At 44.3% G+C, this 27873-nt stretch overlaps 1 protein-coding gene across 1 annotated transcript in view; it reads right to left on the minus strand.

Moving 5' to 3' along the window:
- Positions 1–21843, minus strand: part of TNKS (tankyrase) — a 323782-nt gene extending 301939 nt beyond the window's left edge. The window contains exons 1-2 of the mRNA XM_045018479.1: positions 21242–21843; positions 4286–4510 (exon numbers count right to left, since the gene is read on the minus strand). Coding sequence (XP_044874414.1) covers positions 4286–4510; positions 21242–21734 — 718 coding nt within the window. The 5' untranslated portion in view covers positions 21735–21843. The remainder of the gene's footprint in view (positions 1–4285; positions 4511–21241) is intronic.
- Between the last annotated feature and the right edge of the window lie 6030 nt (positions 21844–27873).

Below are 27873 nucleotides of genomic sequence, written 5' to 3' on the forward strand. Positions count from 1 at the left end.
TGGAAAATATGTCTGGTGTAGACAAAGGCAAAGATATCAAAGGATGTTGTAACAAGTTACGATGCTCAGTCTCCATCCATAGTGTCTGGAGTATTACAGAAAAAAAAAAGCTGCATACAGAAGTGATAAATTCATACAATTTCAGTTGCCTAATCTATATCAAGATTTACATGCAAAGATGATCAATCAAGGTTAGTTTTCAGTATTTTGCTTCAGCAAAAAAAAAAAAGGGGGGGGTAGGAGGGGAGCTTTTCCTACATTTTGGCCATAAGCATGTCTGCTCTACACCTACACCCAGCACCACAAACAGTTACTATTAAGCTAGATGCAATGTTTTATTGGGATTGTACAGAAACAAAAAGGTTGAATTCTTAGTATGCTCATGTTCCCTCATATTTGGTCTTGCATAGCAAACTAGAAACCTTGGTTCTCTGTATCTTAGCTTTGACAATCACTTCTATGACTTTACAGTGCTCTTCCATGAATATTTAGTGTTCATCCTTGAATTATAGTAAAATGCTTCTTGCTTGGCTCTTCCTTAAGCAAACGAAACAGTGTTCAATATTGAATAGTAATACTTAAAAGCAAAATGCTTCTCATTAGCTCTGGGAGCAGAACTCAGACACTAAACATGCATCTTTCTGACAGATGAGCCAACACAAAGATCTATAAATATCACCAACTTGCTGTCTAATAGTTTTCTTGTTTCTAATGCTTAAGTCAATTTGAAAAAAAACACACATTCATTAAATGGAGTTAACAGACAAAACTTAACATACATTTGATTACTAAGTAATGAAAACGAGTTTTCAATGCCTAGTCATCCCGTAAGAAATGGCTAGCACACGTTCACTTTTGCTAAGTGTTTGCCATCCTCAGGGATCCTTGGTGTTCTAAGATAGAGAGCACAAAGACAACAAAGGGACAGACCAGGTCAGACTACAAGTCCCCATAGTAGATTTGCCCACTCCAAACTGATTCCCAACTGACTGGTAGCAATCAGGCATTGCAAGCTTCCACTGGGCTACCGCCACTTGCTTCTCAACTGTCAAGGTAGCTCTCATATTGGTATCCCTGTAATTCAGGGTGGGGGAAAGCAACTCACAGAGTTCCAGGAAAGTGGCCTTACGCATGCGAAAGTTTGCGAAAGTTTTCTGAGCTAAACAGGTGCACCTTTCCATTCTGAGCTCACATTTTCTGAGCTAAACAGGTGCACCTTTCCATTCTGTTCTATACAGCTTCTTATATCGTCTTATCACCATGGTAAACAAGCACCTTCCCGTACCACATTAAGCAATATGATCTACACTTGCCACATATGGTTTGTTCTCTCTCATCCTCTACCTAGGGGGAAGGAAACGTGTGAAGTGTGTGCGCGCACGTCTCATGTGTGCACACACTTTTCCATTTAGATGCAAATAATGTCGATGACAAGCAATATAAAAAACTATTTGCAGTAGAAGTGTGCATTTACCATTAAAACTATATAACAACTGAAACCCAGAGACCATTAGCAATCTTCAGATCTATTGTAATCACTATCCAGTTTTTGCTAGTTTTCCAGCTTTCCTATCTTGTTGCTTTTATTGTGGCTCTGAAAGACCACGGTTAATAAATTTTCCATGTTTCCTGGCTCATTATGCTGTTCAATTACCAGTTTACTCTCCTGCCATATTACAGAAGCAGCATTCTTATGGTAAGGAGGATATGGACAAAGACATGCAGATGGGAGGAAAAAACAAATACGGCAAGTATCTCCCATTTTAGCATTTGGACGATGTTCAAAATAAACAAGAGCCAAAATGAAGCATGTGGGGAAAAAAGTCAGTAGACAGTTTCTAAAAAGTTAAGTTGCTGGTTTTCAGCAGATATTGTAGAGTTCAACAATAAATTCTCATACGTTGTGCCAGTGTTTGAGACACTGTCAAATTCATGCTTTATAATAAAACATACCTAACTTGTTTAAGTCTAGTACCGGACACTGATTTGCACAAGTCCATTTCTTATATAACAATTATATTAGTAATCTACACTTTGCGTAAAAATAGTTGCTGTACACTATACTTAGGCTTGGAAGAATCCATTTTTATGCATGTCAGCATTTTTTGTATAATGCCAGTTGAAGTTTATTTTTAAGCATTTTTTTTCTGTTTAAATTTTCAGTTGTGGGACATTATGGGGGAGGGTGTCAGAATAATTTAATGACAGCATAAGTAAGTTAAATCTTTATAAAACATTAAAACAAACTGTCAATATCACGTCAAAATATACAAAGGAAATATCCTTAATTCAACAAGTCATACCTGTTGTTACTATTCATTCATGAATCCATTCATAACAAGCCTAATTCAAAAGTCTAAAAAAAAAAAAAAAAATCCACTGGATTTTAACTAAAATTCTCAAGCAGCATTTTTATTACGTTTCCTATCTTCAAATTTTGATCATCTAAACATTTGTTGTTGTGTTTATAGTTAAATCAACATTTATCAATAAAAATGAATCCTTCCAAGCCTAAGAATATTACAGAAATATATTTTCAAGTGGTCTGAATCCTTGCTGTGCCATCAAATATTGCTTAAGGCATGAACAAGACTCCACCAACCTGTCTATCACAGACTGATATTTGCATGTCCTCTTAACACTCAAGCGTTCTGCCATATGTAGAAAATTAAATTATAAATAAATGTATACAAGTCTGCTCTGCAGAGTTATTTACTTACAGGACTTGGAGATAGGGCCCCATATAAAAATAGGAATGGACGTACTAAAATGGGAAAAACAGACAGGCCAGACACTAAATAGTCTACATTTTGATCGAACTACATCAGAATCATTTCACATACATGTAGAAAAGTATACACTGCAGGTTTCTATGGAATCAGTTACGTCCTTAATATGGTATAAACTGGAGTATAGCTTTTGAGAAAGACAATGATTCTTAATGTAAAGATTTCAAGTGATGGAAAATCTACCACATCCCTTGGCAAGATATTCCCCCAATTAATTACCGTCACTTAAATTTGTTATGCATTCCTGTGCACATCTAGACTCATCTTCCAGCTACTGGATCTTGTCATGCCATTGTCAGCTAAATGAGCTCTCTAGCATCAGGTCTCTTCTTCCTGTGTAGCTATTTTTGGACCACAATTAAGTCACCTCTTAAAATTCTTTTTATGGTCTCATTACAAGGCAGGTTTTCCAGTTCTCAAATCATTCTTGTATCTCTTCTCTGAACCCTCTCCAGTTTTTCCACCACCCTTTTTGGAATGTTGACTGAGAACTGGACACAGGATTCCCATCAGTGGTCTCATTAGTGCTCTATCCACTGGTAATATAACCTCCCTACTAAATTATGTTGACTGTCTTTAAGCAAACACTGGAGGTTTTTCAAAATTGGTCCATATAATAAAATGAAGTGCTCTCAGATTACAACTAAGATCTCAAATTTGTGACCATGATCATTAATATGATGTGGCTATATAATCAAGGGTATTTTTCCCCCTCCAGATCTGAAATACTGACCAGACAATTTCACGTGTCTGACTTCAGAAGGAACTTTCAAGCCAGTTTGCACATTTAAAAATTAAAAATAAAGAACTCTGCTTGAAGAAAGTGTTACTAAGCAGGCTGAAAATATATAAAAATGAAAGATATTACTGAAGAGTATTTACTATGATCTACATACATTTAAAATGATTGAAATGTTCTATTTTAAATTACTTTGGCTCTAGGCTACAGCACATGCTGAAAATATGTAACTGTGCTGAACAACTTTTTCTCATAACTAGTCCCTCAAAGCTTTCAAATAGTAGTAAACTGGTTAGCCTTTCGTTTCTTATAACACAGGAAATACCTGTCTTCACAGTCTGAAAAATACCTCAATGCCAGGGTCAGCCTCAAAAAGCCTTGATGTTATCTGAAGTCAAATCTTCCATTTTACTGGCAGAGTTCTCATGTTATGTTTCTGCCAAAATGGTAAATTAACTGCATTAGACTACTCCTCCATCAAAATTTAGCTCCTGTGCCAGTTTAGCTTTCCAGACCGCAAGCTCAGAAAACACCGTGTTATGAATCCTGCACTTCACTAAATTTTAGGTTACCATCTCTTTACTTGTTTATGGGGGAACGGGAGAGACCCTTCTTAACAAGGAAGAGAAAAGCAACTGGTCCCTTGTCTATCAAGTGGAATGGAAACAGTCACTACAATTGCAAGCAATACAAGTTCACTGCAATATTAATGTGTTTGCATTTAAGTAAATTGATGCAATTAATGACGAATACTTACCAATACACACATCTATCTTCCCTTTGATAGCAGCTTCATGCAGAGGAGTGTAGTTCCAATTGTCTCTGGCATTTGGATCTGCACCTTGACATAGTAACAGACTAACCACCTCAGCATGACCAAAGGAACAAGCATTATGAAGGGGTATTAGCCCTCCATCATCACGAGCGTGAACATTGGCTCCTGTTTGCAGCAAGTGTTCTACTACATCCTTCCTTCCAAAACCTAAGAGAAGAAAGAAACCTTTGTTAAATGTCTGTCAACACAAAGCCTAATTAAATATCTACGCGGGCTAAGAAGTATGTTTTAGAGATAGGAACAACCACATGAGAATTAAATCCATTTTTAAAAACATTTCAATCGTTTGGTCATAAACACAGAATGTTCAGTACAGGTCAAATATATTTCCCACTTGCAAGATGCACTGAGACTGACAATGGACATATTTAAAATAAATTCAGGTAATCAGAAGAATGTCCCCTAAACTCATGTGCTTCCAGAGCCTCTTGCAGAAACACGATCTGGAGCACAGAGTCTTACTGCCCTTCGGGACCCTTTCTGAGAAGACCTTGTAGACATCACAGCTTTTAGCACTCTTCATCTGAAGCTGGTGCAATAATCCCATTCTTTTAGAAGGGTCCCCTATCTTGGGCAAAGGCTAAATTAAAGATTCAATGAAATGATCAGAGTGAAATAGTAAAAACAAAAACTTTTCCACCTAACCCTATCATCAAAATAAAAAACTATTTATAGTTAAGTTTGTTTCTTTAATAGTGGATGAAGGGAGAGAAACTGGAGAACCATTAAAAGGTGGCAGTCTAGGCAATGGAGGATCTGAGGGAACTGCAATCATAATTGCCAACTTATGGCTCAGAAGTGTTCTGAGGTTGGGCTCCGTGAAAACAGCATCAAAGGGAAAATAGAGTGCCTTAATACTGAATGCTAATTTGGGATTTTAACACGTCGTTCTAGAGCTCATCATTACATCACACATCCCAAAATCATGGGGAATCAGACAGTTTGTTCTCTAGAATCCAAGGCACCAATCCGAGTGCACATACACAGGTAGTATGTCCCAGCAAGAAGATAGCAGTTAATATTAGGACTCTCCCAAAGACATCTTAAGAAGGTAAAAGTCAAAATCCTAACCTTTTCCTTCATTTCTCTTTGGGGGGGCAACAGGTTTGGAAACCTCTCTTCTGGGTCATATCCTACTCTTTTTCAAATATTGTGTATTCTGGGATGCCTTTTCAAAGAGCACAACTGACTAAATTTTAATGTGGCTACTGTCAACACTGACTAATCTAGTTACCGCTGTTAGACAAAAAGGAAAGAAAGTGCTGCTGGAGCCTCCTTTGCACATGCAGATTATGACAAGCAGCTGGACAAAGCGAAGTTCCTTCCTCAGCCCACTCAATCTGTAAAATTGAGATCCCACCACGTCCCTCACTCAGTTTTGCCAAGAATTAATGAGTTGCATGAAACAGTGAAGATTAAAAACAAGCAGCAAAGAATCCTGTGGCACCTTATAAACTAACAGATGTTTTGCAGCATGAGCTTTCGTGGGTGAATACCCACTTCTTCGGATGCAAGAGTCTAATTAGCACTTTTTTAAAGTCTTGTTTCCAGTTCTAACAATGAAGCTTTTTAATTCAGGAAACACATGAGTCAGAGTTGGAATCATTAAAGAGACTGTTTATTGGTTTCTAGAGAACTAAGAAAAGTCTTTGTCGAGTTTAAATTGACTTCAGGGCCTGCTTTCTGATCCAGACCAGTAAGTCTAACGTCGGTACCGGGCAAATTAGTTGAAACAATAGTTAAAAATAAAATTGTCAGACACATAGAAAAACATAAATTATTGAGCAGTAGTCAACATGGTTTCTGTAAAGGGAAATCATGTCTTACTAATCTATTAGAGTGCTTTGAAGGGGTCAACAAACATGTGGACAAGGGGGATCCGGTGGACATAGTGTACTTGGATTTCCAGAAAGCCTTTGACAAGGTCCCTCACCAAAGGCTCTTACGTAAATTAAGTTGTCATGGGATAAAGGGGAAGGTCCTTTCATGGACTGAGAACTGGTTAAAAGACAGGGAACAAAGGGTAGGAATTAATGGTAAATTCTCAGAATGGAGAGGGGTAACTAGTGGTGTTCCCCAAGGGTCAGTCCTAGGACCAATCCTATTCAATTTATTCATAAATGATCTGGAGAAAGGGGTAAACAGTGAGGTGGCAAAGTTTGCAGATGATACTAAACTGCTCAAGATAGTTAAGACCAAAGCAGATTGTGAAGAACTTCAAAAAGATCTCACAAAACTAAGTGATTGGGCAACAAAATGGCAAATGAAATTTAATGTGGATAAATGTAAAGTAATGCACATTGGAAAAAATAACCCCAACTATACATACAATATGATGGGGGCTAATTTAGCTACAACGAGTCAGGAAAAAGATCTTGGAGTCATTGTGGATAGTTCTCTGAAGATGTCCACGCAGTGTGCAGAGGCGGTCAAAAAAGCAAACAGGATGTTAGGAATCATTAAAAAGGGGATAGAGAACAAGACGGAGAATATAGTATTGCCATTATATAAATCCGTGGTACGCCCACATCTCGAATACTGTGTACAGATGTGGTCTCCTCACCTCAAAAAAGATATTCTAGCACTAGAAAAGGTTCGGAAAAGGGCAACTAAAATGATTAGGGGTTTGGAGAGGGTCCCATATGAGGAAAGATTAAAGAGGCTAGGACTCTTCATCTTGGAAAAGAGAAGACTAAGGGGGGACATGATAGAGGTATATAAAATCATGAGTGATGTTGAGAAAGTGGATAAGGAAAAGTTATTTACTTATTCCCATAATACAAGAACTAGGGGTCACCAAATGAAATTAATAGGCAGCAGGTTTAAAACAAATAAAAGAAAGTTCTTCTTCACGCAGCGCACAGTCAGCTTGTGGAACTCCTTACCTGAGGAGGTTGTGAAGGCTAGGACTATAACAATGTTTAAAAGGGGACTGGAAAAATTCATGGTGGCTAAGTCCATAAATGGCTATTAGCCAGGATGGGTAAGAATGGTGTCCCTAGCCTCTGTCAGAGGATGGAGATGGATGGCAGGAGAGAGATCACTTGATCATTGCATGTTAGGTTCACTCCCTCTGGGGCACCTGGCATTGGCCACTGTCGGTAGACAGATACTGGGCTAGATGGACCTTCGGTCTGACCCGGTACGGCCGTTCTTATGTTATGACAGAATCTTCTGTTCAAGGGAGAACCCTAAACCTTAGGGAAAGGTTAGAAAGACTCCTGTTGGAGTTGGAGGGGGGAAGGGTGATCTTTGGTAAGTTTATTAGCTTGTGTGTAGGTTCCTTTATTGTTTTTTATGTTTTCTTTGTAATGCTTTCACCTTAAGAATAAATGTGCTTGCATAAAAAGGGTCGTGTTAACACGTAACTGCTGGCAATTACTCTTGAAAGACTATGAACAAAGTAAGCAAACACAGACACCATCCTCATTAAGCAATCTGGCTAGCTGGCAATAATAGTGTACATAGGAAACTGTGCAGCCTGAAGTACTCCCAGAGGGGATGGTGGGGAGAAGAGGGAGACAGACACACACACACACACACACACACAGGTCTCCACCCAAGAGAGGTGAAAGCTAAGCAGCTGGGAGCCTAGAGTGGGTGCTGTTGCTGCATCACAGAGAGGAATACTGGATCAGTTGCCCTGAACTGAGAGTTTTGTTTAAACCTTATATCTTTTTGCATCTCCAGATAGAAAGTTGATCCATCTAGCAATTTACTAAACTTGAGGCTTTAATTCAAAATCCTCCATTTAAAGACCTTGCACAGATGATCAGGCAAAACATTAAGAAAACAACCTTCAACAAAACTCGAAACCAGTGGTTCTCAACCTGTGGCCCTTTACGACCCAATCAGCACACAGCTACAGCCCACGTGACATCTTCGGGGCCATACAGGTAGTATACAGGTATAGTGTGTGGATGCGACCCACATAACACAGAAAGCTGCATATGCGGTCCACAACGGTAAACAGGTTGCGAACCACTGCTTTAAACCAAGTTCACCTAGGCACTGATGTCAGGGGGAGCTGGTAGGTGCTTAGCACTTCTGAAAGTCTAGTTACCTATTTAGGTGACTAACTAGTCTTTATCATTAAGTCTTGGCCCACATGCTTTCTGCAGGTAAGAGACCAAAATTATAAAATACTACAGTATATCCATACCCTTGCATGAAGAAAGAATATGTCTTCCCCAATTAGAGTACTACACTTGATCTGAGCTCATAGAGCCGAGAAGCTACATATCAAATTTAGTTATATCACACAGTCAGATAATGCAGTTGTATAATTTCACTTGTCTTACTAAAATGCAGAAATTTCCATCTGGTTTTGACAGGTATCCCAGATAATGTGGGAGCGTCAGGCTGTTTGGCTGAGCCAGTAGCACAACTCATGGAACGTGCGAGCCACACTAGCTAGTTCTATTTTCTTTAAAACTAACTATAATCTCAGTTTTACTCTGATCACAATTTTCCGTAAAACTTTGGGTTTTCAGTTTTCTAGGAAAGATTTTTATTTCAATTATTTTCACTGTATCTTTTACCCTCTTCCACATTTACTTGCGATTAGATTTGTATTAGTCTGTGGTGGGGCAGTGCCCCACCCCCTGAGAAAAAGGCTGGAACAGGCCTTTGAGGCTGTGCAGGCTGGCAGCCAATCAAAAGAGGTCTGTTAGGAGCTAAACAGGGCTGGGTTAGTCCCTATAGAAAAGCTGCCTAGCAGGAGGAAAGGCAGTCTTTCCCTGACTGCCAAGGGAGGAGGACTGGCTCCTGGGCTGAAAGGTAGCACCTTGGACAGAGCAGTCAGAGAATCATAGACTATCAGGGTTGGAAGGGACCTCAGGAGGTCATCTAGTCTAACCCCCTGCTCAAAGCAGGACCAACCCCCTGACAGATTTTTGCCCCAGATCTAATGACAGGGTTGTGAGTTCAATCTTTGAGGGGGCCGTTTAGAGATCTGGGGCAAAAATCAAACCACCGAACTATCCCTCCCCCCAAAGTGCTGGGGAAGGGCAGAAGGAGCTGAGGAGCTCCAGCCAAGGAAAACCCCAGGCTCTGGGCCTTGCTACAAAGGGCCAGGCGGGAGCACAGGGCCGAAGGGGAAGCGGCTCAGGGACAAAGTCTGACAAGGGGAGAGAAGGAGAGCAGGGAGGCTGCCACTAGAGGGTCCCAGGGTCAGGACCCAGAGTAGCAAGTGGGCCTGGGTCCCCCACTTTTCCCTTGTACTACGCCTGGCTGACGAGGAGCGTGGCCTGATACAGGCTGTGCCTGTGACAAAGGGGCTAGACTGTGAGGCTGCAGCCGACCACTAGAACAGGTGCAGATGGAGGACTGCTGATAACACCAGAGCTCCAGAAGGGGGTGAAACCAGAGCAGAGGGCACTGCCAGAGGGCAGTGTCCTAAAGAGGACACCGCTGAGCGAGGAGCAACACGGGTCCGGACACCAACAGGGGAGCAGATGACGGATGGGACACCACCAGCAGAGGGCACCCTGCAGAGGACAGAGCTAATTCCCAGATGTGCCAGCGGGAGGCGCTGCAGTGGTGAGTCCCAACCCCGTCACATAGTCCCAAAACTTCTTTTTTAAAAGTCTAATAAGAATATGCCCTCAAGAAAATGGAAAAGCACAGCTGATCCGTACCTGAGCACTGTCATTATGTCAGATAAAATAGCGAAAATGCACTGAATAATGTAATCCCATTTCATTACTTTTTAGAGGACCAAATGTAGTTCACATCAGAGCATGTGAACGTCTCCATTTCCAAGCACTCATCTTATTAAGAAAATGGATGTTAGTGTCAGAATGGTTTCCGTGGTATGCGGGTACTTCAAGTTAGTTTAATTTGTCTTTCCAGTTAAGCACACTGAGAGCCAGATTTTCCCCTCACACAACATCAACACAACTCCACTGACTTAAATGAAGCTAGTCCCAGTTCACAACAGTGTAAAAAAAAAAGAGAGAGAATTAAGCCCACTGGCTGAAAATAAGTGCATTAACTTAACTGTATCTAGAAACTGAATCAGACATTTTCAGTGCAGTGTACAAGCTTTCCAGTAAAATTGCAGGTTTCACCAGGTGGGGGAGGGCTAGCTCAGTGGTTTAGCATTGGCCTGCTAAACCCAGGGTTGTGAGTTCAATCCTTAAGGGGGCCATTTGGGAATTGGTCCTGCTTTGAGCAGGAGGTTGGACTAGATGACCTCCTGAGGTCCCTTCCAACCCTGATATTGTATGATTAAATAATCTAAGTTCTATGTTCTTGTATTTTCTCATTCTCCTCCTCCACACATTTTAAACATGATTTTGTTGTACAAGACCACACTATTCAGAAAAAATAAAAAATAGGCGATAGCTGAAGCACAGAACGCTTCATGTCATTAGAAGTTAATACAATTCATACATCTTAAATATCGAGAATGATCAGAGATGTTTAAAATGGAAGTCTGTCAGATCTATTAAATTTGTTCTTGGGATTTTGCCATCTCACAGGCCCTAATCATGCAAAGGGGTCCAAGTCCATATGGGCATGAGTCTGGTAACGTGGATCCCTTTGCAGAATTAGGGCCTTGGCTTCTAGAAGTGTTTTAGAAGGCACACTTCAAACATTCTTCTTTATCCTCCCACACCATCAGGTGCATATGGCATCCAGATTCCACCCTTGATTTCGGTTAGTTGCTGGTCTGTTCTGAGTGTCATACTGATGATTCGGCTTCTTTCTCCCTTGTTCTGCATAATTCTTCTCTAGGTTACCCTCTTCTCTTTCCAGGTGGTGTCCACATTATTACTTGATGTGGAGTCAGGCTGGTGGCATCTTTAAAGCAGGTCTTAAATATGTCCATCATTGTCTGACCATGTTTGATGCTTTTGGTTAGTTTGCTCTCTTCAGAATTTCTGATGTTGCCAGACACTTCCCAGTGAACTCTGAAGACCTTTTCCAGGTTTTACTTCAGAATGAGTTGATCTTATCCATTTCTGTTGTAGATTCTCATGACTCCGCTCCACAAAGGAGGACAGACAAATTAAAAATTCCTACTTATATCACTGTCAGCCATGCTACTTTTCCATATCTTTTCAAGTTTCTGAAAGTTGTTTGCTGCTTTCAATATACACGGCTTGACATACACCATGGTGACACCATCTTTACACATCTCACTCCCTACACTGGTAAAGTGACTTGCTACTTCTAGTGTCTTTGGGGACATTGATAGCCATATATTTTGTCTTCCCTTTGTTGATGAACTAATAGTTTATCTGCCAAAAGCTGGGTCTTTTTGTCCCTTAAGTGATGTGTTGGGAGTAAGAAGCGAGCACCTTCTTTTGAAAAAACCCTCTTTGAAAATAAATGTGGCAGCATTAAGACAACACCCAGAAGGAAGTGCCACAGATGACCAACTGACAGATTTTGCATCTGGTATAGATTTGCATGAGAAGGAAGCTGCTATAAATGTGAGGTGTCTTGCAGAGGACCCCAGGTCTCGTCTTGTCAATATCAGAGTATCGATCTGGATCGACAGAAGCCCAGCTCCACCCCTCCCCCATCTAACTCACCTGGCTAGTGAAGTTAATGGGAGCAACTAGTTGGTAACAACAAGACAGAGTGTGCATGTGAGTGCATGAGTGTAATATCATATGCATATGATGCAGTGTTGACTGATACATGTATTACCAATAAATGTGGCGCTATGCCTTATTTCCCCCCCCCCCCAAAAAAAAGATCCTGTGCAGTACTTTAAATACAACAAGATGTCTGCTGGAACTAACAAGGACTGTACCAGGGGAAAGGATTGGGCCCAGACTCAGGTGTCTAGTCTGTGAAAGAAGCTTATTGGAACATCGGAGGGTAATCAGTTTCTTAATGTATTAGGCTTAGACTTGCATGTTTTTGCTTGGCAACTTACTTTGTTCTGACTGTTATTACTTGAAATCATTTAAATCCTACTTTTTATACTTAATACAATCACTTTTGTTTATTAATTAACCCAAAGTAAGTGATTAATACCTGGGGAAGCAAACAGCTGTGCATACCTCTCTATCAGTGTTATAGAATCAAAGAATCTCAGGGTTGGAAGGGACCTCAGGAGGTCATCTAGTCCAACCCCCTGCTCAAAGCAGGACCAACCCCCTGACAGATTTTTGCCCCAGATCCCTAAATGGCCCCATCAAGGACTGAACTCACTATCCTGGGTTTAGCAGGCCAATGCTCAAACCACTAGCTATCCCTCACAGTCTTAAGTCCCAGGCAGACTGTGACGAGCTACAAAGAGACCTTATAGTAGAATTTCCAAAGAAGGGTGTCCTTACTAACTGCAATAACTAGAGCAGAATCATTACTCTCAGTGCTTGGAAAAATCATGTGCAACATCACCCTGGAACATATTAAGAAACAGATCTCCAACTTAGAGAAGGAAGCAGGTTTTAGACCTCTGAACCATATCTCAGACATATTTTAGAACAAATTCTGGAGTGGCAGGGTGATGGGTTCGGTTACAGGGACCCCCTTGGGACTGTCACCTGATGTGCTGAATTTACCTCTGAGCCTATTTTCCTTGCCAGCTTGGAATTCCCGAACCCTTTCTTGTTGAGCCAGACATGCTAGCCTGCTGCAACACAGACCCAGGTCTGGTCCACGCCCCCAAAGCTGCAGACTTTAACCAAAAACTGCTCAGTAGGTCACTTATCTCTAGCACCCAAACACCCAGTTCCCAACGGGATCCAAACCGCAAATAAATCCATTTTACTCTGTATAAAGCTTATACAGGGTAAACGCATAAATTGTCCGCCCTCTATAACACTGATAGAGCAATATGCACAGCTGTTTGCTCCCCCAGGTCCATTTCATATCTTAAGAAAGTAATCATGAAAATTCACCTGCCCACGCACAGAGTCTACTCACCCATCCTTACTACAATAGTGGTATCCTATCACCTATTCCATCAAAATAAGTCACTCAGCCCAAATAAAGTGTTGCAATACTGATCTAATAAGTTTCTACTGTTTGGCCTTCTTTGGCATAAAGAGGCAGCCTTAAAAAGTAAGTTAACACCACTAGAAGTAAACCATCTAATAAGAACAGAATCACTATAGCATCTTCATTCTTTTGAGATAGCTCTCTTACAAAAGGGGGGGAGGGGAAGAGTAGGTCTCATCTTCAAGCTATTTCAGTTTTAGAAGAGAAACTTCTTTTCCTTGATGTTCAGAGAAACAGAATTACAAAGTATCTTCTGGTAACATTTTTCACTACTGCTTGTCATGCACTAGGGAGCTGAAATCCAGCACTCCAAGTTCTTCAGGCTTTTAGATCCAAACGCAGCGATAGCAGGTAAGAACATGTGATATCCCCTATAGGTAGGGATGCAATACCCTTGAATCCTTACAGTCATAAGAACAGCCATACTGCATCGGACCAAAGGTCCATCTACCCCAGTATCCTGTCTTCCAACAGTGACCAAAGCCAGGTGCTTCAGAGGGAATGAAGAGAACAGTTAATCATCAAGTGATCCATCCCGTCGCCCATTCCCAGCTTCTGGCATACAGAGGCTAGGGAAACCATCCCTCCCCATCCTGGCTAATAGTCATTGATGGACCTATCCTCCACGAATTTATCCAGTTCTTTTTTTAACCCTGTTGCTATCCTTCACAACATCCTCTGGCAAATGGGGGAGGGATAGCTCAGTGGTTTGAATGTTGGCCTGCTAAACCCAGGGCTGTGAGTTCAATCCTTGAGAGGGCAATTGAGGGACCTGGGGAAAAAAATCTGCCAGGGACAGTACTTGATCCTGCTAGTGAAGGCAGAGGACTGGACTCAATGACTTTTCATCCCTTCCAGCTCTATGAGATACAATATATATGGAAATATACCTGTTTTTTTATATTTATATTTAAAAAGTTCCACAGGTTGACTGTGTGCTGTGTCACTTCATGACGGAGCAGAAAATAAAGACTTTCCATAAAAACACTCAATGCCTCAAGGAGACACTGCAATAAAAGATCCTCTCAACATTTACTACCAAACTCCAAGGAAATTCCTAAAGAAGCAATCTCCAGAGAAGCAGAGTATCAAGGTATTTTTCCCTTCTCTGAAGACACCATTTCTACTGGATTTCTACTCGTCGAAGGGAACTGACTTGGTGAATGTTTAAGAAAGCAAACTTTACAACAAACAGCAAGAACAGGGCCAATGGCAACAAAGTAAATGCTAAATATAGAAGGGTAAGACGACACCTCCATAAATGGTACTTTTATAGCCTGTAAGTTGCATCCAAAAGCAAAATACTGCAGTGTGGCCAACTCAAAAATACTGATCACCAAAAAGATATTCTAGATGGCAGGAGTGTTTGAGCATCACTGCTTCAGAAACAGACCAAACCCAAGCCAAGCAATCATGCTTTGTAGAGTATACAGAGTGAAGACTACAAGGCTATTTTTCCTATGTCTGAAACGAAAACCCCCATTAGGGAACGAATTGAATGAGCATCGTCATGGCCAGCCATTTGATATGGTCTTTTAGTGACAGCACTGCCAAAAAAAAGATGTTGAATAGAAATAAAGTTGGGTGGACTTTAAGCACTTTAATCCACTTAAAAAACAGCCCCAGTCACTGACTATGTGGGGTAAGTCCCCATCAGAATGGGTACATGGATGTGGTAAGAAGGCTGGCAGAACAACACTCATTGGGATGAAACCAACACCACTTTAGAGAGGAATCTCACATGAGTCTGTAGCACCACCTTACCCTTGTAAATATTCAGTACCAGATGGATCGCTGCAGCCTGTAATTCATTCATATTACGTTCTGAAGTCACGGCCTCTACAAAAATGGCCTCCCCCACCTAAGAAGTTTGAGCTCCCAGTTAAAGTGGCTCAAAAAGTAGCTTTCAGCTCCACATTAATATCCCATCACACAAATAATAGAGGCTTTCAAATGAACCATGTCCTTCGAATGTTTGTTTCCATTAACGTTTTGAAAACCCAATTGTGAAAAGATTCAAATATCAACCTTAACTCTGCTCTACTATCACTGTGTACCATCCAGGCAAGTGAAAGCCCTCATCAGTTACCACGCAGAACTTTGCTCTGTTAACTATAGGAATTAAAGCAAAGTTCTCTGCACGGTATAAAAAAAGATTTCAACAAGCTCTTGTGTTCTGGGAAACAGATATGTTGGAAAAAAAACCTCCAAAATTGATAGACAGTGAAGTTCTGTAGAGTGACCCAAGCAGCAACATGAGCAGGTACAGCAGTATCTCCTATGATTGTCTACTGACTTGGTTGATTTTAGGTTGATGAGCAGACAAACTGGCAGCTCTGTGCTGAGAGAGAGGAAAGGAGGCTGCCACGAAAGAGTCACACAATACATCTCCTTTATGAAAGTTGGAGCAAAATAAAAGCCCCCCCTGCTCAAATGTATGTGATACTTTGACGGTCTCTAGATCATTCATTCTATGCACAATGGCTAAAAAGGAATTCTTTGGGCTGTATACAAAGAACAGGATTTCCAGCTCAATTACAAGAGTGAATAGTACAGGTACAGTGAGGTTTTCAGTTGATGACTAGCTAATCGTATTAGATTCATAGAATGTAATATTCTTAAAACTAATTTGAAGGGCAACATTCTCTCACATAAGTTTTGTTCATTTTCCCCTCAGTTAAAGTGGAAAAGTGTTTTTCATGTTCACAATCCAAGTGGCCGAATAAGTTTTGCTTGTAACTTTAGTGACACCTGTGTTTCACTAGTGATGCTCAAGAGTTTAGGTATGTATGAATTATGTTGGTGAAGCTTTTGTAAGCTTGAATTCAGGATAAGCAGGACCTAGTTGAGGCCAGGGGCTGGCACCACCATGTCACGCAATGGACGCTTGACAAAATTACCACGCTTAGTGATTGACATTGGGGGGGTTATGTCATTCAGTCATTCAATTTTTTGAAAAATTACCACAGACCTCACAGACCTCAAGATTTTTACAACGGACACTTGTGTCCGTGTACCGACATGCTGCTGACCCTTGGGGTATGTCTATACTGGAAACTTCAAAGCGCTGCTGCGGGAACGAGTGCAGTCACCAGCACTCCTGATAATCCACCTCAACAAAGGGATTAGCTCCCAGCACTTGGAGCCTGTCTACACTAGCGCTTTAAAGTGCTCAGACTTGCTGCACTCAGGGGGGTGATTTTTCACCCCCTGAGCCAGCAAGTTAGAGCGCTATAAAATTTAAGTGTAGACAAGCCCTTGGTTGAGGTCTCATGAAATTTATCACTTGATCTATAGAACATAAGGAGTTTACAAACAATAAGCCCCATATTTCAGGGCTCTTTATACTCCTTGGGGATAAACTGCTTTTACAAACTCAGCTAATATGAAGCTCAGGAGCTATAGTAGCAGCACTCGGGGACTCACAAGACTCAGGATGTGGGCTCCCCAGAGAACCACTTTTTGACTCTACATTGACATATCCAGAATAACCAAAGCAATGTTAGCGCATTCCTTAAAAGTGCTGATTTTTTAAGCAAGTCATTTTAGTGTGGTTAGTCCGAACAACATTTTAAAATGTAAATATTGATCACTGTGTACACATTCAAATAGATTTTGTATTATTAAATATTTTAATAGTAATGCCTAGAGGCCGCAAGGTACAGCGCTTAGCACCAAAAAAAAATACAGGATGTGCCAGAGAATTCACGATCTGCACAAGAGCCAAGTCCAGAAATCATGTTAGTGGGCTCAGGCTATGGCTTATTTTGAATATCTTGCACATTTTATTGTTATCCCCCCTTCTCTATTTGTGTGTTTTTACACACTTGTGTCATTTTCAATAGCCAGGACTATGTTCTTTGGAGCAGGATCTCGCTTTTTACTACATGCCCACACAGAAGCCTGGTCTACACTAGGCGTTTAAATCGGTTTTAGGAGCGTAAAACCGATTTAACGCCACAACCGTCCACACTAGGAGGCACCTTATATCGATTTTAATGGCTCTTTAAACCGGTTTCTGTACTCCTCCCTAACGAGAGGAGTAGCGCTAGTATCGGTATTACCATATCGGATTAGGGTTAGTGTGGCCGCTGATCGACGGTATTGGCCTCTGGGCGGTATCCCACAGTGCACCACTGACCGCTCTGGACAGCAATCTGAACTCGGATGCAGTGGCCAGGTAGACAGGAAAAGCCCCGTGAACTTTTGAATATTTCCTGTTTGCCCAGCATGGAGCTCCGATCAGCACATGTGGCGATGCAGTTAAAAATCAAAATAAAGAAAGAGCTCCCGCATGGACCATGCGGACGTGATCGCTGTAAGGGCAGGAAAATCTGTTCTATCAGCGCTCCGTTACAGAAGACGAAATTCAAAATCATTTTTTTAAAATCTCCAGACAGACGCCATAGCAGGGGCTCAGCGCACTGCTGCATGACAAGCGTAACGGAAAGCCAAAGAATCAAATGGACGTTCATGGACTGGAGGACTCAAGCTATCCCACAGTTCCTGCAGTCTCCGAAAAGCATTTGCATTCTTGGCTGAGCTCCAAATGCTTCTAGGTTCAAACACCGTGTCCGCGGTGGGTCAGGGCATAGCTCGGCAATTTACGCACCCCCCCACCCACCCCCAGAAGTGAAAGGGAAAACAATCCTCTCTTGACTCTTTTACATGTCACCCTATCTTTACTGAATGCTGCAGATAGACGCGATGCTGCAGCCGTCAACACTAACATCCTCACTCCCCCCCCGCCATGGGTGGCTGATGGTGCAATATGACTGATACCCGTCCTCGTCATCAGTCTATTGGCACATGGGGCAGTGCAAAAGGGCTGGTAACCATGCCGACTAGCATCAGTGAGGTCAATCAAGGGCACCTGGCCCTAATTTTTCCTTGTAGATGGTGCAGTATGGCTGGTAACCATCCTCATAATAGCAACAGGGGGCTGAGCTCCATCAGCCCCCACCCTTCATGTGTAAAGAAAAGATTCAATTGCCCCTGGACTAGCAGAGGGATGCTGGGCTCCTCTTCTCCACACTCCTTACTGTCCTGTCTGGACTATCATAGCAGCTGGAAGCTGCCTTCCACTCATTTCTCACTAACAAGTCACTGTGTCTTATTCCTGCATTCTTTATTAATTCATCACACAAGTGGGGGGACAATGCTATGGTAGCCCAGGAAGGCTGGGGGAAGAACGGAATCAACAGGTGGGGTTGTTGCAGGAGCACCCCCTGTGAATAGCATACAGCTCATAATTTCTGTGGGATCTGACACAGAGCAGCTGTGCTCTCTGGCTCTATGATACAGTGGTTCTCTAGTACACTTGCCCATATTCTAGGCAGGACTGATTCTATTTTTAGATACCAAAAAGGAGGGATTGACTCAGGGAGTCATTCCCAATTTTGGCTTTTGCGCCCCTGGCTGATCAGCCAGGGGCACTTATGACAGCAGCAAATGGCACAGTGCAAAAGGACTGGTAACCATGACCATCTTATTATCAATTTATGGTATGGTAGATGGTGCAGTATGGCTAGTAACCATCTCTGCTATCATGCAAAAGCAAAAGCATGCTGCTGTGTAGTGCTGCTGAATCGCCTCTGTGAGCGGCATCTATTACACATACGGTGACAGTCACAAAAGGCAAAACAGGCTCAATGATTGCCATGCTATGGCATCTGCCAGGGCAATCCAGGGAAAAAAAGCCGCGAAATGCTTGTCTGCTGTTGCTTTCCCAGAGGAAGGAGTGACTGACGACATTTACCCAGAACCACCCGCGACAATGATTTTTGCCCCATCAGGCACTGGGATCTCAACCCGGAAGTTCCAAGGGGCAGGGGAGGCTGCGGGAACTATGGGATAGCTACAGGATAGCTACCCACAGTGCAACGCTCCAGAAATCGACACTAGCCTCGAACCGTGGACGCACACCACCGATTTAATGTGTTTAGTGTGGCCGCGCGCACTCGATTTTATAAAATCTGTTTTACAAAACCGGTTTATGCAAATTCGGAATAGTCCCGTAGTGTAGACGTACCCAGACACAGCTGAATGGGGCCAAGGCTGATGCCCTAGGAACTACTGTACATCCCCCAAAGGAAGTTGGAGACCAACTGTGTTCTGAAAGTGCCCCAATGTTACTTTCTCCCCTAATTATATGCACACTAGTGGATTAACTTCTTGTACAACTCGTAAGGAACAACAGGTTCATGGGCTATCATTTTCTCCATGATCCTTTGCCCTCCCTTTTTTTTTTCCCTTACCCAGTGAATTCAAAGTATTATTTTTTGCCCTCGTTTGGGGGGGAAGAGTCTGTTCTCACTTGCCTCCCCACCTGCAGGTGCTATGAAAATTCCACCACTAAAGCAACTTTTGCGCTCTAGAGACCCTTGTTAACACAAAGATGGAAGTTGATGTCTTGGACCTTGTGGTGTGGAAACACTGGAGAGCTACTTTCACACAAGTCCTCTTCAAACAGTGTGGAGATAGTATCTGTCCCTTCTCAACAACCAGGAATGATTACAGGACACAGACACTACATCACTTCAAGCAAGCATAATCAGAAGACAGTGGCTCACACTGACACCAAGAATATGAGTTTGAAGTCCCAGACTAGGGACCGAATGGCTGCGCAGCAGTTCTGCAGAAAAGGACCTAGGGGTTACAGTGGACGAAAAGCTGAATATGAGTCAACAGTGTGCCCTTGTTGCCAAGAAGGCTAATGGCATTTTGGGTTGTATAAGTAGGGGTATTTCCAGCAGATCGAGGGATGTGATCATTCCCCTCTACTCAGCACTAGTGAGGCCTCACTTGGAGTACTGTGTCCAGTTTTGGGCCCCACACTACAAGAAGGATGTGGATAAATTGGAGAGAGTCCAGCGGAGGGCAACAAAAATTATTAGGGGGCTGAAGCACATGACTTATGAGGAGAGGCTGAGGGAATTGGGATTGTTTAGCCTGCAGAAGAGAAGAATGAGGGGGGATTTGATAGCTGCTTTCAACTACCTGAAAGGGGGTTCCAAAGAGGATGGATCTAGACTGTTCTCAGTGGTAGAAGATGACAGAACAAGGAGCAATGGTCTCAAGTTGCAGAGGGGGAAGTTTAGGTTGGACATTAGGAAAAACTTTTTCACTAGTAGCGTGGTAAAGAACTGGAATGGGTTACCTAAGGAGGTGGTGGAATCTCCTTCCTCAGAGGTTTTTAAGGCCAGGCTTGACAAAGCCCTGGCTGGGATGATTTAGTTGGGTTTGGTCCTGCTTTGAGCAGGGGGTTGGACTAGATACCTCCTGAGGTCCCTTCCAACCCTGAGATTCTATGATTCTAAGTACGAGCTTAGGCAGAGAGCAGTTACTAACATCACTGAGGGATTACCTTAAGAATGTAGCAGTGCTTATTGTTACTAAACTGCTTTCCTTTAAGAAAAGGCCATTGACCTACACCTACTCAGCAGTTTGTTTTGAAGGGCTACAAACTTTTTTTTTAATTAATGTCTAAGTTACAAAGAAAAGGGCCTGTAACATTCACCACGAAGATAAGTAAACACACAGTCATCCACAGATAACCAAAAACTTGTTCTCCGATCTGTAACACTGCTAACCGGCATAAACCCATCCCTGTCAAGTCACGAGCAGACCAAACATCACGAAGGTTTTTTTCAAACGGGGGCGGGTGGGTCAGCGGCGGTTTCAGAGACTCCAGGGCAGCAGTCCGAAGCGCTCTCCCCAAGCTCAGGAGCCAGTTTTACCTTAGAGTCTGTTCTAGCCCAGCCCCTGGGGGATCTCAGCTCCATACTCACCCTGTGACCTAGCCGCCACCTCCCCGAGCCCACTGCCCAGCAGCTACACTGGGGCAGGTCCCCCCCGGGAGCGCGCCCAGTCACCCCCCCCCTCCCGCCGGGCGGCGGCGGCGGCGGCGCTCACCCGCGGCGAAGTGCAGGGGGGTGGATTTCCTTCCCGCCATGTCCTTGGCGTTCACGTTGCCCGCGTCCACCAGGCGCTTGACCCGGGTCACGTCTCCATTGCGGCAGGCTTCCAGCAGCTCCCGGAAGGCGCCGCTCCCCGCGCCCGGCCCGGGCGGCTCCGGGCTCTCGGCCGCCGGGCTGGAGGCCGCCGAGGACGAGGACGAAGCGCTGCCGCTGCTGGGGGCCCCGCTGCTGGAGCCGCTGCTGGAGCCGGAGGCCGGCGGGGGGGCGGCCCCGGCCGCGCTCTCCGGCTGCTCCGGCGACAGAGCGCGCTCCGCCTCGCGCCCGCCGCCCGCCGCGGGGGCCTCGCCCTCCGGCCCGGCCAGGCTGGGCCGCTGCGGGCAGGGCGCGGCGCCCGCCGGGGAGAGGCCTGGGCTGCGCGGCGGGGAGGCCGGGGCGGGGGGCGGGGGGTGATGGTGGTGATGGTGCTGGGACCGACGCGGCGCCGCCATCTTCCACTCCAGCCCCGTCACTGCGGCAACGGAGCGGGGCCCACCCTCGCTTCCGGCCGGCGCAGCCAATCGCAGCTCAGGGCGCCCGGACGTGACGTATGTTGTTGTGGTGGTGGCGGGGCAGAGGAGAACAAGGCGGGGCGGGGTTTGACCGCAGCTTTTGGGGCCCGAGGGCGGCCTGGCCCCGCCTCTGCTGCCGCCCGCGGCGATGGGCGGAGCTCGCGTGAGGAGACCGGGGACCCCGCTCCGCGCCCTGGCTCCGCCTTGCACGCTCGCCCCCGCTCCTGCTGGCCCCTGCACGGCCACCCCCTCGCGCACACACACACACGGCGTTGCACGCCCCCGCCCCGTGTAGTGCCTACAAATACATTAGAAGCCAGTGCAAGACCAAGCACAGGGTAGGGCTGGTACTCAATGTGGGGGGGGGGTGGCAGAAATAATAGCTGGAAATGGCAGAAGGGCTCAGTGACTTATTGTTTCGGTTTTCACCAAGCAGGTTGGTGGTGTTTGCACACCCAGCGTAGCGAATGCCAGTGAAAATGCGGTAGGCTCAGAAGAGGCTAAAATAGGGAAAGAACAAGTTAAAAATTATTTGGACAAGTTAGATGCCTTCAGGTCCCCAGGGCCTGATGAAATGCATCCTAGAATGCTCAAGGAGCTGACTCAGGCAATATCTGAGCCATTCGCAATTATCTTTGAAAAGTCATGGAAGATGGGAGGCATTCCAGAAGACTAGAAAAGAACAAATCATAGAATCCTAGAATATCAGGGTTGGAAGGGACCTCAGGAGGTCATCTAGTCCAACCCCCTGCTCAAAGCAGGACCAATCCCCAACTAAATCATCCCAGCCAGGGCTTTGTCAAGCTGGGCCTTAAAAACCTCTGAGGAAGGAGATTCCACCACCTCCCTAGGGAACCCATTCCAGTGCTTCAACACCCCCTAGTGAAATAGTGTTTCCTAATATCCAATCTAGACCTCCCCCACTGCAATTTGAGACCATTCCTTCTTGTTCTGTCATCTACTGCCACTGAGAACAGCCTAGCTCCATCCTCTTTGGAACCCCCTTTCAGGTAATAATTGGAGATATACCAATCTCCTAGAACTGGAAGGGACCTTGAAAGGTCATTGAGTCCAGCCCCTTGCTTTCACTAGCAGGACCAATTTTTGCCCACAGATCCCTAAGTGGCCCCCTCAAGGATTGAACTCACAACCCCGGGTTTAGCAGGCCAATGCTCAAACCACTGAGCTATCCCTCCCCCCCCTTCATTGAAGGCTGCTATCAAATGCCCCCTCACTCTTCTCTTCTGCAGACTAAATAACCCCAATTCCCTCAGCCTCTCCTCATAAGTCATGTGCCCTAGCCCCCTAATCATTTTCATTGCCCTCCGCTGGACTCTCTCCAATTTATCCACATCCTTCTTGTAGTGTGGGGCCCAAAACTGGACACAGTACTCCAGATGAGGCCTCACCAGTGCCGAATAGAGGGGAATAATTACTTCCTTTGATCTGCTGGCAATGCTCCTACTAAAACAGCCCAATATGCTGTTGCCCTTCTTGGCAACAAGGGCACACTCTTGACTCTCATCCAGCTTCTCATCCACTATAATCCCCAGGTCCTTTTCTACAGAACTTCTGCTTAGCCAGTCGATCCCCGGCCTGTAGCAGTGCATGGGATTCTTCCTTCCTTAAGTGCAGGACTCTACACTTGTCCTTGTTGAATCTCATCAGATTTCTTTTGGCTCAATCCTCCAATTTGTCTAGGTCACTCTGGCCCCTATCCCTACCCTCCAGCGTATCTACCTCTTCCCTCAGCTTAGTGTCATCTGTGAACTTGCTGAGGGTGCAATTAATCCCATCATCCAGATCATTAATAAAGATGTTGAACAAAACTGGCCCCAGGACTGGCCCCTCGCTGACCCCTGAAATGCTTCCGACCCTCTCCTAACAGACACTGCTTGTCCAGGATAGAACACAGGCAGTCTTGTATGGATACACTTGTTGAAACTCACACATTTCCTAGTCACATCAGTCAATTTTGAGGATGGCAACGGCACCCCTTTTCCATCAGCATAAACAACTTGGTCCTCATAGGTCGACTGAAGAGCCAGCAGAATAGAGTTGATCCAGGACTTTTTATGAGGTCTACTCCAAATATCGTTTCACATACAACTCAATGCAATAGGGAAGGGTGCATCTCAATTGTCCTCCAGTATGTGAGCTACATGCTTCTTCAGAGTCCCATGCAGTCTCTCCACTATGCCTCTTTTCTGCGGATGGTCACAGCAGATTTACGATGTACTATACCAATACCCGCCAGAAAGCCTTCAAACTCCCATTATCTGAAACAAGGATCTCTGGTAGGCTAAACATCACAACTAAAGTGGCTAGGTAAGACATGAACTCCTTTGAGGTGCTTTATGAAATTATGAATGCAAAGGGGTAACGTGAATAACAATAACAGTCAGCAGTGTGTCGCCATGCAATGCCATCGAGGGGCCGGTAATATCCACTGCAATTCTCTGCCAATATCTGTCTACGACTACCAGTTTCCAAGGAGCCAGAAGAGTAGTAGTTCTATGCACTGTTTGGGCTGAGCGTGCCTTCACATAATGCTGGATGTCTAAGTGCAGCCCTGGCCAGGACCAGGTGTCGCCACACTGCTGGAACGATCACCCAGGCTCCTCTGCATAAGACATATCAAGTAGCACATTTTCACCATGAGTTCAGAATGAATTTTGTAGAAAGTAGACAGAGTTCTCATAAGGAGTGGGTCTGTCCAGCCCCCTTATACAGCACCTATCACCTTCCACAATTCAGCATCTATGGCGTCAGCAGTCCACCCTAAGGTAGCTGGCATATCTGTTAGTAAAAGCACACAATGTCTCACACTCAGCAGCTCAATGGCCTTATGACAAATGCTCAGAAAAGTCAAATGATCCACTTGGAACATAAAATGGCTTCTCACTAAGTAGACTTTGAAACATACAATAGCAAAAACCATCACCAAGAAGCCTCCTCAATCTGAGAATACTTTGCTTCCATCAGGGTGAGAGTATGGTATGCAAATATAACCAGTGATCCCTCCTGGGGCAGAACTGCACAGACCCCAATTGCATGCACTAGTTTGAAAAACTATAGGCTTCCTTGGATCAAAATATGCATCGGATTGGATCAGACAGAAGGCTTGATGCCACTGGCCATGGAACATTTTTAGTAGTGGAGGTGCTGAAAGCCAGCCCCCTTACCCCTGTTTGCCCCCTCCCCCTCCGAGCTGAGGTTAGGAGCAGGGTTGTATCTATGGGCAGGGGTGCCCAGAAAGGGGTAAGCGGGGGGCAAGGCTGTGGCCAGAACGGGGTGGGCATGGGCCCAGGAGTGGAGCCCCGGGTAGGGGCTGGTGGCTGGGACCCCATGTGCGGGGCCAGGAGCAGAGCCCTTTCAGGAGTCTGATTTGTCTTGCGTACCCCAAAGTTTCCCCTCACTAAAAAATGACTTGCTTACAAAATCAGACATAAAAATACACAAGTGTCACAGCACACTGTTACTGAAAAATGGCTGACTTTCTCATTTTTACCATATAATTATAAAATAAATCCATTGGAATATAAATATTGTACTTACCTTTCAGTGTATGGTATATAGAGCAGTATAAACAACTCACTGTCTGTATGAAATTTCATTTTGCACTGACTTTGCTAGTGCTTTTTATGTAGCCTGTTGTAAAACTAGGCAAATATCTAAATGAGTGGATGTACCCCCTGGAAGACCTGTGTGTACCCCCAGGGGTCTGCGTACCCTTGGTTGAGAACCACTGCTCTATACTGTAGAATATACAGCATCTTTTCCAAAACTGCACTTGACCACATTCAACTTTATGCCAGCTTGTTGAAATCAGGCTAGCATCTGCACCAGAATAGCATTATGCTCATGCTAGCGACTGTGACCCAAGCAGACATGAGGATGACAACAATGCCACCTTTGTCTGCACAGCACAAGAGAAAAAAAAATAGCTGCAAAACTCTTGCAAGGCCAGTTCCTCTCTGCTAACAGGTTCCAGCTGAATGTTTCTAAGGACAGAACCTGCTTACAGTGATTTTTTGTTAACCATCTGAATATTTTTGTGTGGAAAGTGTTAAAAAGAAACAATCCATTTGACACCTCAAGATAAAAAATTATGAGGAATAGAAAGTAAAATTACAGCCCCCATAGGAACTGAACTTGCTGCTTTTGAAGGGGGATAGGAGGATGGTGGACAGGGCAGCAGACTGGACTGTGGAGATCAGCTCTTGGCTCTACCACAAACTTCCTGTGTGACCATGAGCAAATTGCTGTACCTACCCTGTGTCTCAGTTCCCCCTCTGCCCAATGGGAACGATGCTTCCCTCCTTTCCAGGGTGCTGGAGGATACATCCTGTTCTTTGTGAGGGGCTCAGATATCTCAGGGATGAGGGCCACACAGGGGCAGCTCTATGTTTTTTGCCGCCCCAAGCACGGCAGGCAGGAGGCTTTCAGTGGCGTGCCTGCGGGCGGTCCGCTGGTCTCGCGGATGTGGCGGCATGCCTGCGGGAGGTCCGCCGGTGCCGCGCCATCGGTGTCCCCGCCTCTGAATTGCCGCCGAAGCCACGGGACCGGCGGACCGCCTGCAGGCGTGCCGCCAAAAGCCGCCTGCCTGCCGCCCTCACAGCAACCAGCAGGCCGCCCCCCGCGGCTTGCCGCCCCAGGCACGCGCTTGGCGTGCTGGTGCCTGGAGCCGCCCCTGGGGCCACAAAGCATCTAGACAAATAGATCAAATAATAAGGCATCTACCTCTTTGACTAGATAGCACATTTGATCCCCCATCCTGCAACTTGCTGCACATGGACAGACTGCTTTGCCTGTGTAGAGCCCCACTGACTTCAGCAATCTGCCTGGGCAAATAAGTGGTCGGGCTGGTATTACCATGGGGTTATCTTAACCCAAAGGAAGGGACCTTGGTTCGCAACCAGTGAGGTGCTTGGTATTAGCAGAACTCCAACAGAAATGTATGGAGAATTTCACAGAAGAATTATCTTCACGCTCAGGAAACAAGCCACTTAGGTGTGGTGGATCCTCGGCTGCTTGGAGCCTTTGATACAAGAGTGGTCTATCTAAAAGATATGCTCTAGCTCCAACAGCAGTTATGGGCTTAGTGCAGGAATCAGTGGGTAAGGGCCCCTGGTATGTGCTAGAGAGTAGGGCAGATGGCATGAGCAAATCCAAAACTGTTCCCAGGAAAATGCCATTTTCAATTAAAGGTTTTAGCCCTTCAACAGGAAATTTCACAATGAAATTGAAACTGCTTTTCAATGGAAATTTGTTTCATTTTGGTTTTTGAAAACCTGAAACATTTTCAAAATGGTGACATTTTGTTTTTTGTATCTTTCCCTTTCACTCTTCTTTTCTCCACTCAACACAATGGAACGAATGACACCTAGGCTGTTTTCTTTTTTCATTTTCCCCCTTGTCCGTTTCATGAACTTTTTAAAAATTCTTCAACTCTGGAAAAGTTAGTGTGGTAACTTTGCCACTTTGTAACTTTTCAAGAGATGAGGAATTTTGAGAAGCTGTGGAATGGAAAAAGAAAACCAAGAAAAAGGAAAAAAAGTGGTGGGAAAATTGACATTGTTTTATTACATTTAGTGGCAGAAGAAAAATGAACTATGAACCTTTGAAATGCTGAAAGTTTTCAAAAGATATGAATATGGCTATTTTGTTCACATGGAAATTGCCACACAGCATGCCTGTCTTTGATGAACTCTTTAAAGTTTTAACTAAAAGAATTGAAAATCTCACTTTGGCAACTGAAATTTTTCAAAAACATTTTGTTTTTCAGCAACTGAAAAGGAAACATTTTGGCCAGTTGGGAAACATTTGTGTTATTTTTCAGTTGCCAAACACCAAACACTTGCAGTTTTTCAGTGAAAACTTGAAAGAAACCATTGGCCCAACCAGTTTTAGAAGTCAGTCTAATGCTGCAGCTTCGCTAACAGCATTAAACCTATCCCCCTGCATGCTATGATTGGACTTACTGCCACAAACCATTACCTCTTAGAGAATTTACCCCTACATTTATTAGATGGAATTTTCTTTCTTCAAACCAATGTTTTGCTACTAATCAATGCTG

Source organism: Mauremys mutica, chromosome 5 (assembly GCF_020497125.1).
Source record: "Mauremys mutica isolate MM-2020 ecotype Southern chromosome 5, ASM2049712v1, whole genome shotgun sequence".
Lineage (NCBI taxonomy): Eukaryota > Metazoa > Chordata > Testudines > Geoemydidae > Mauremys > Mauremys mutica.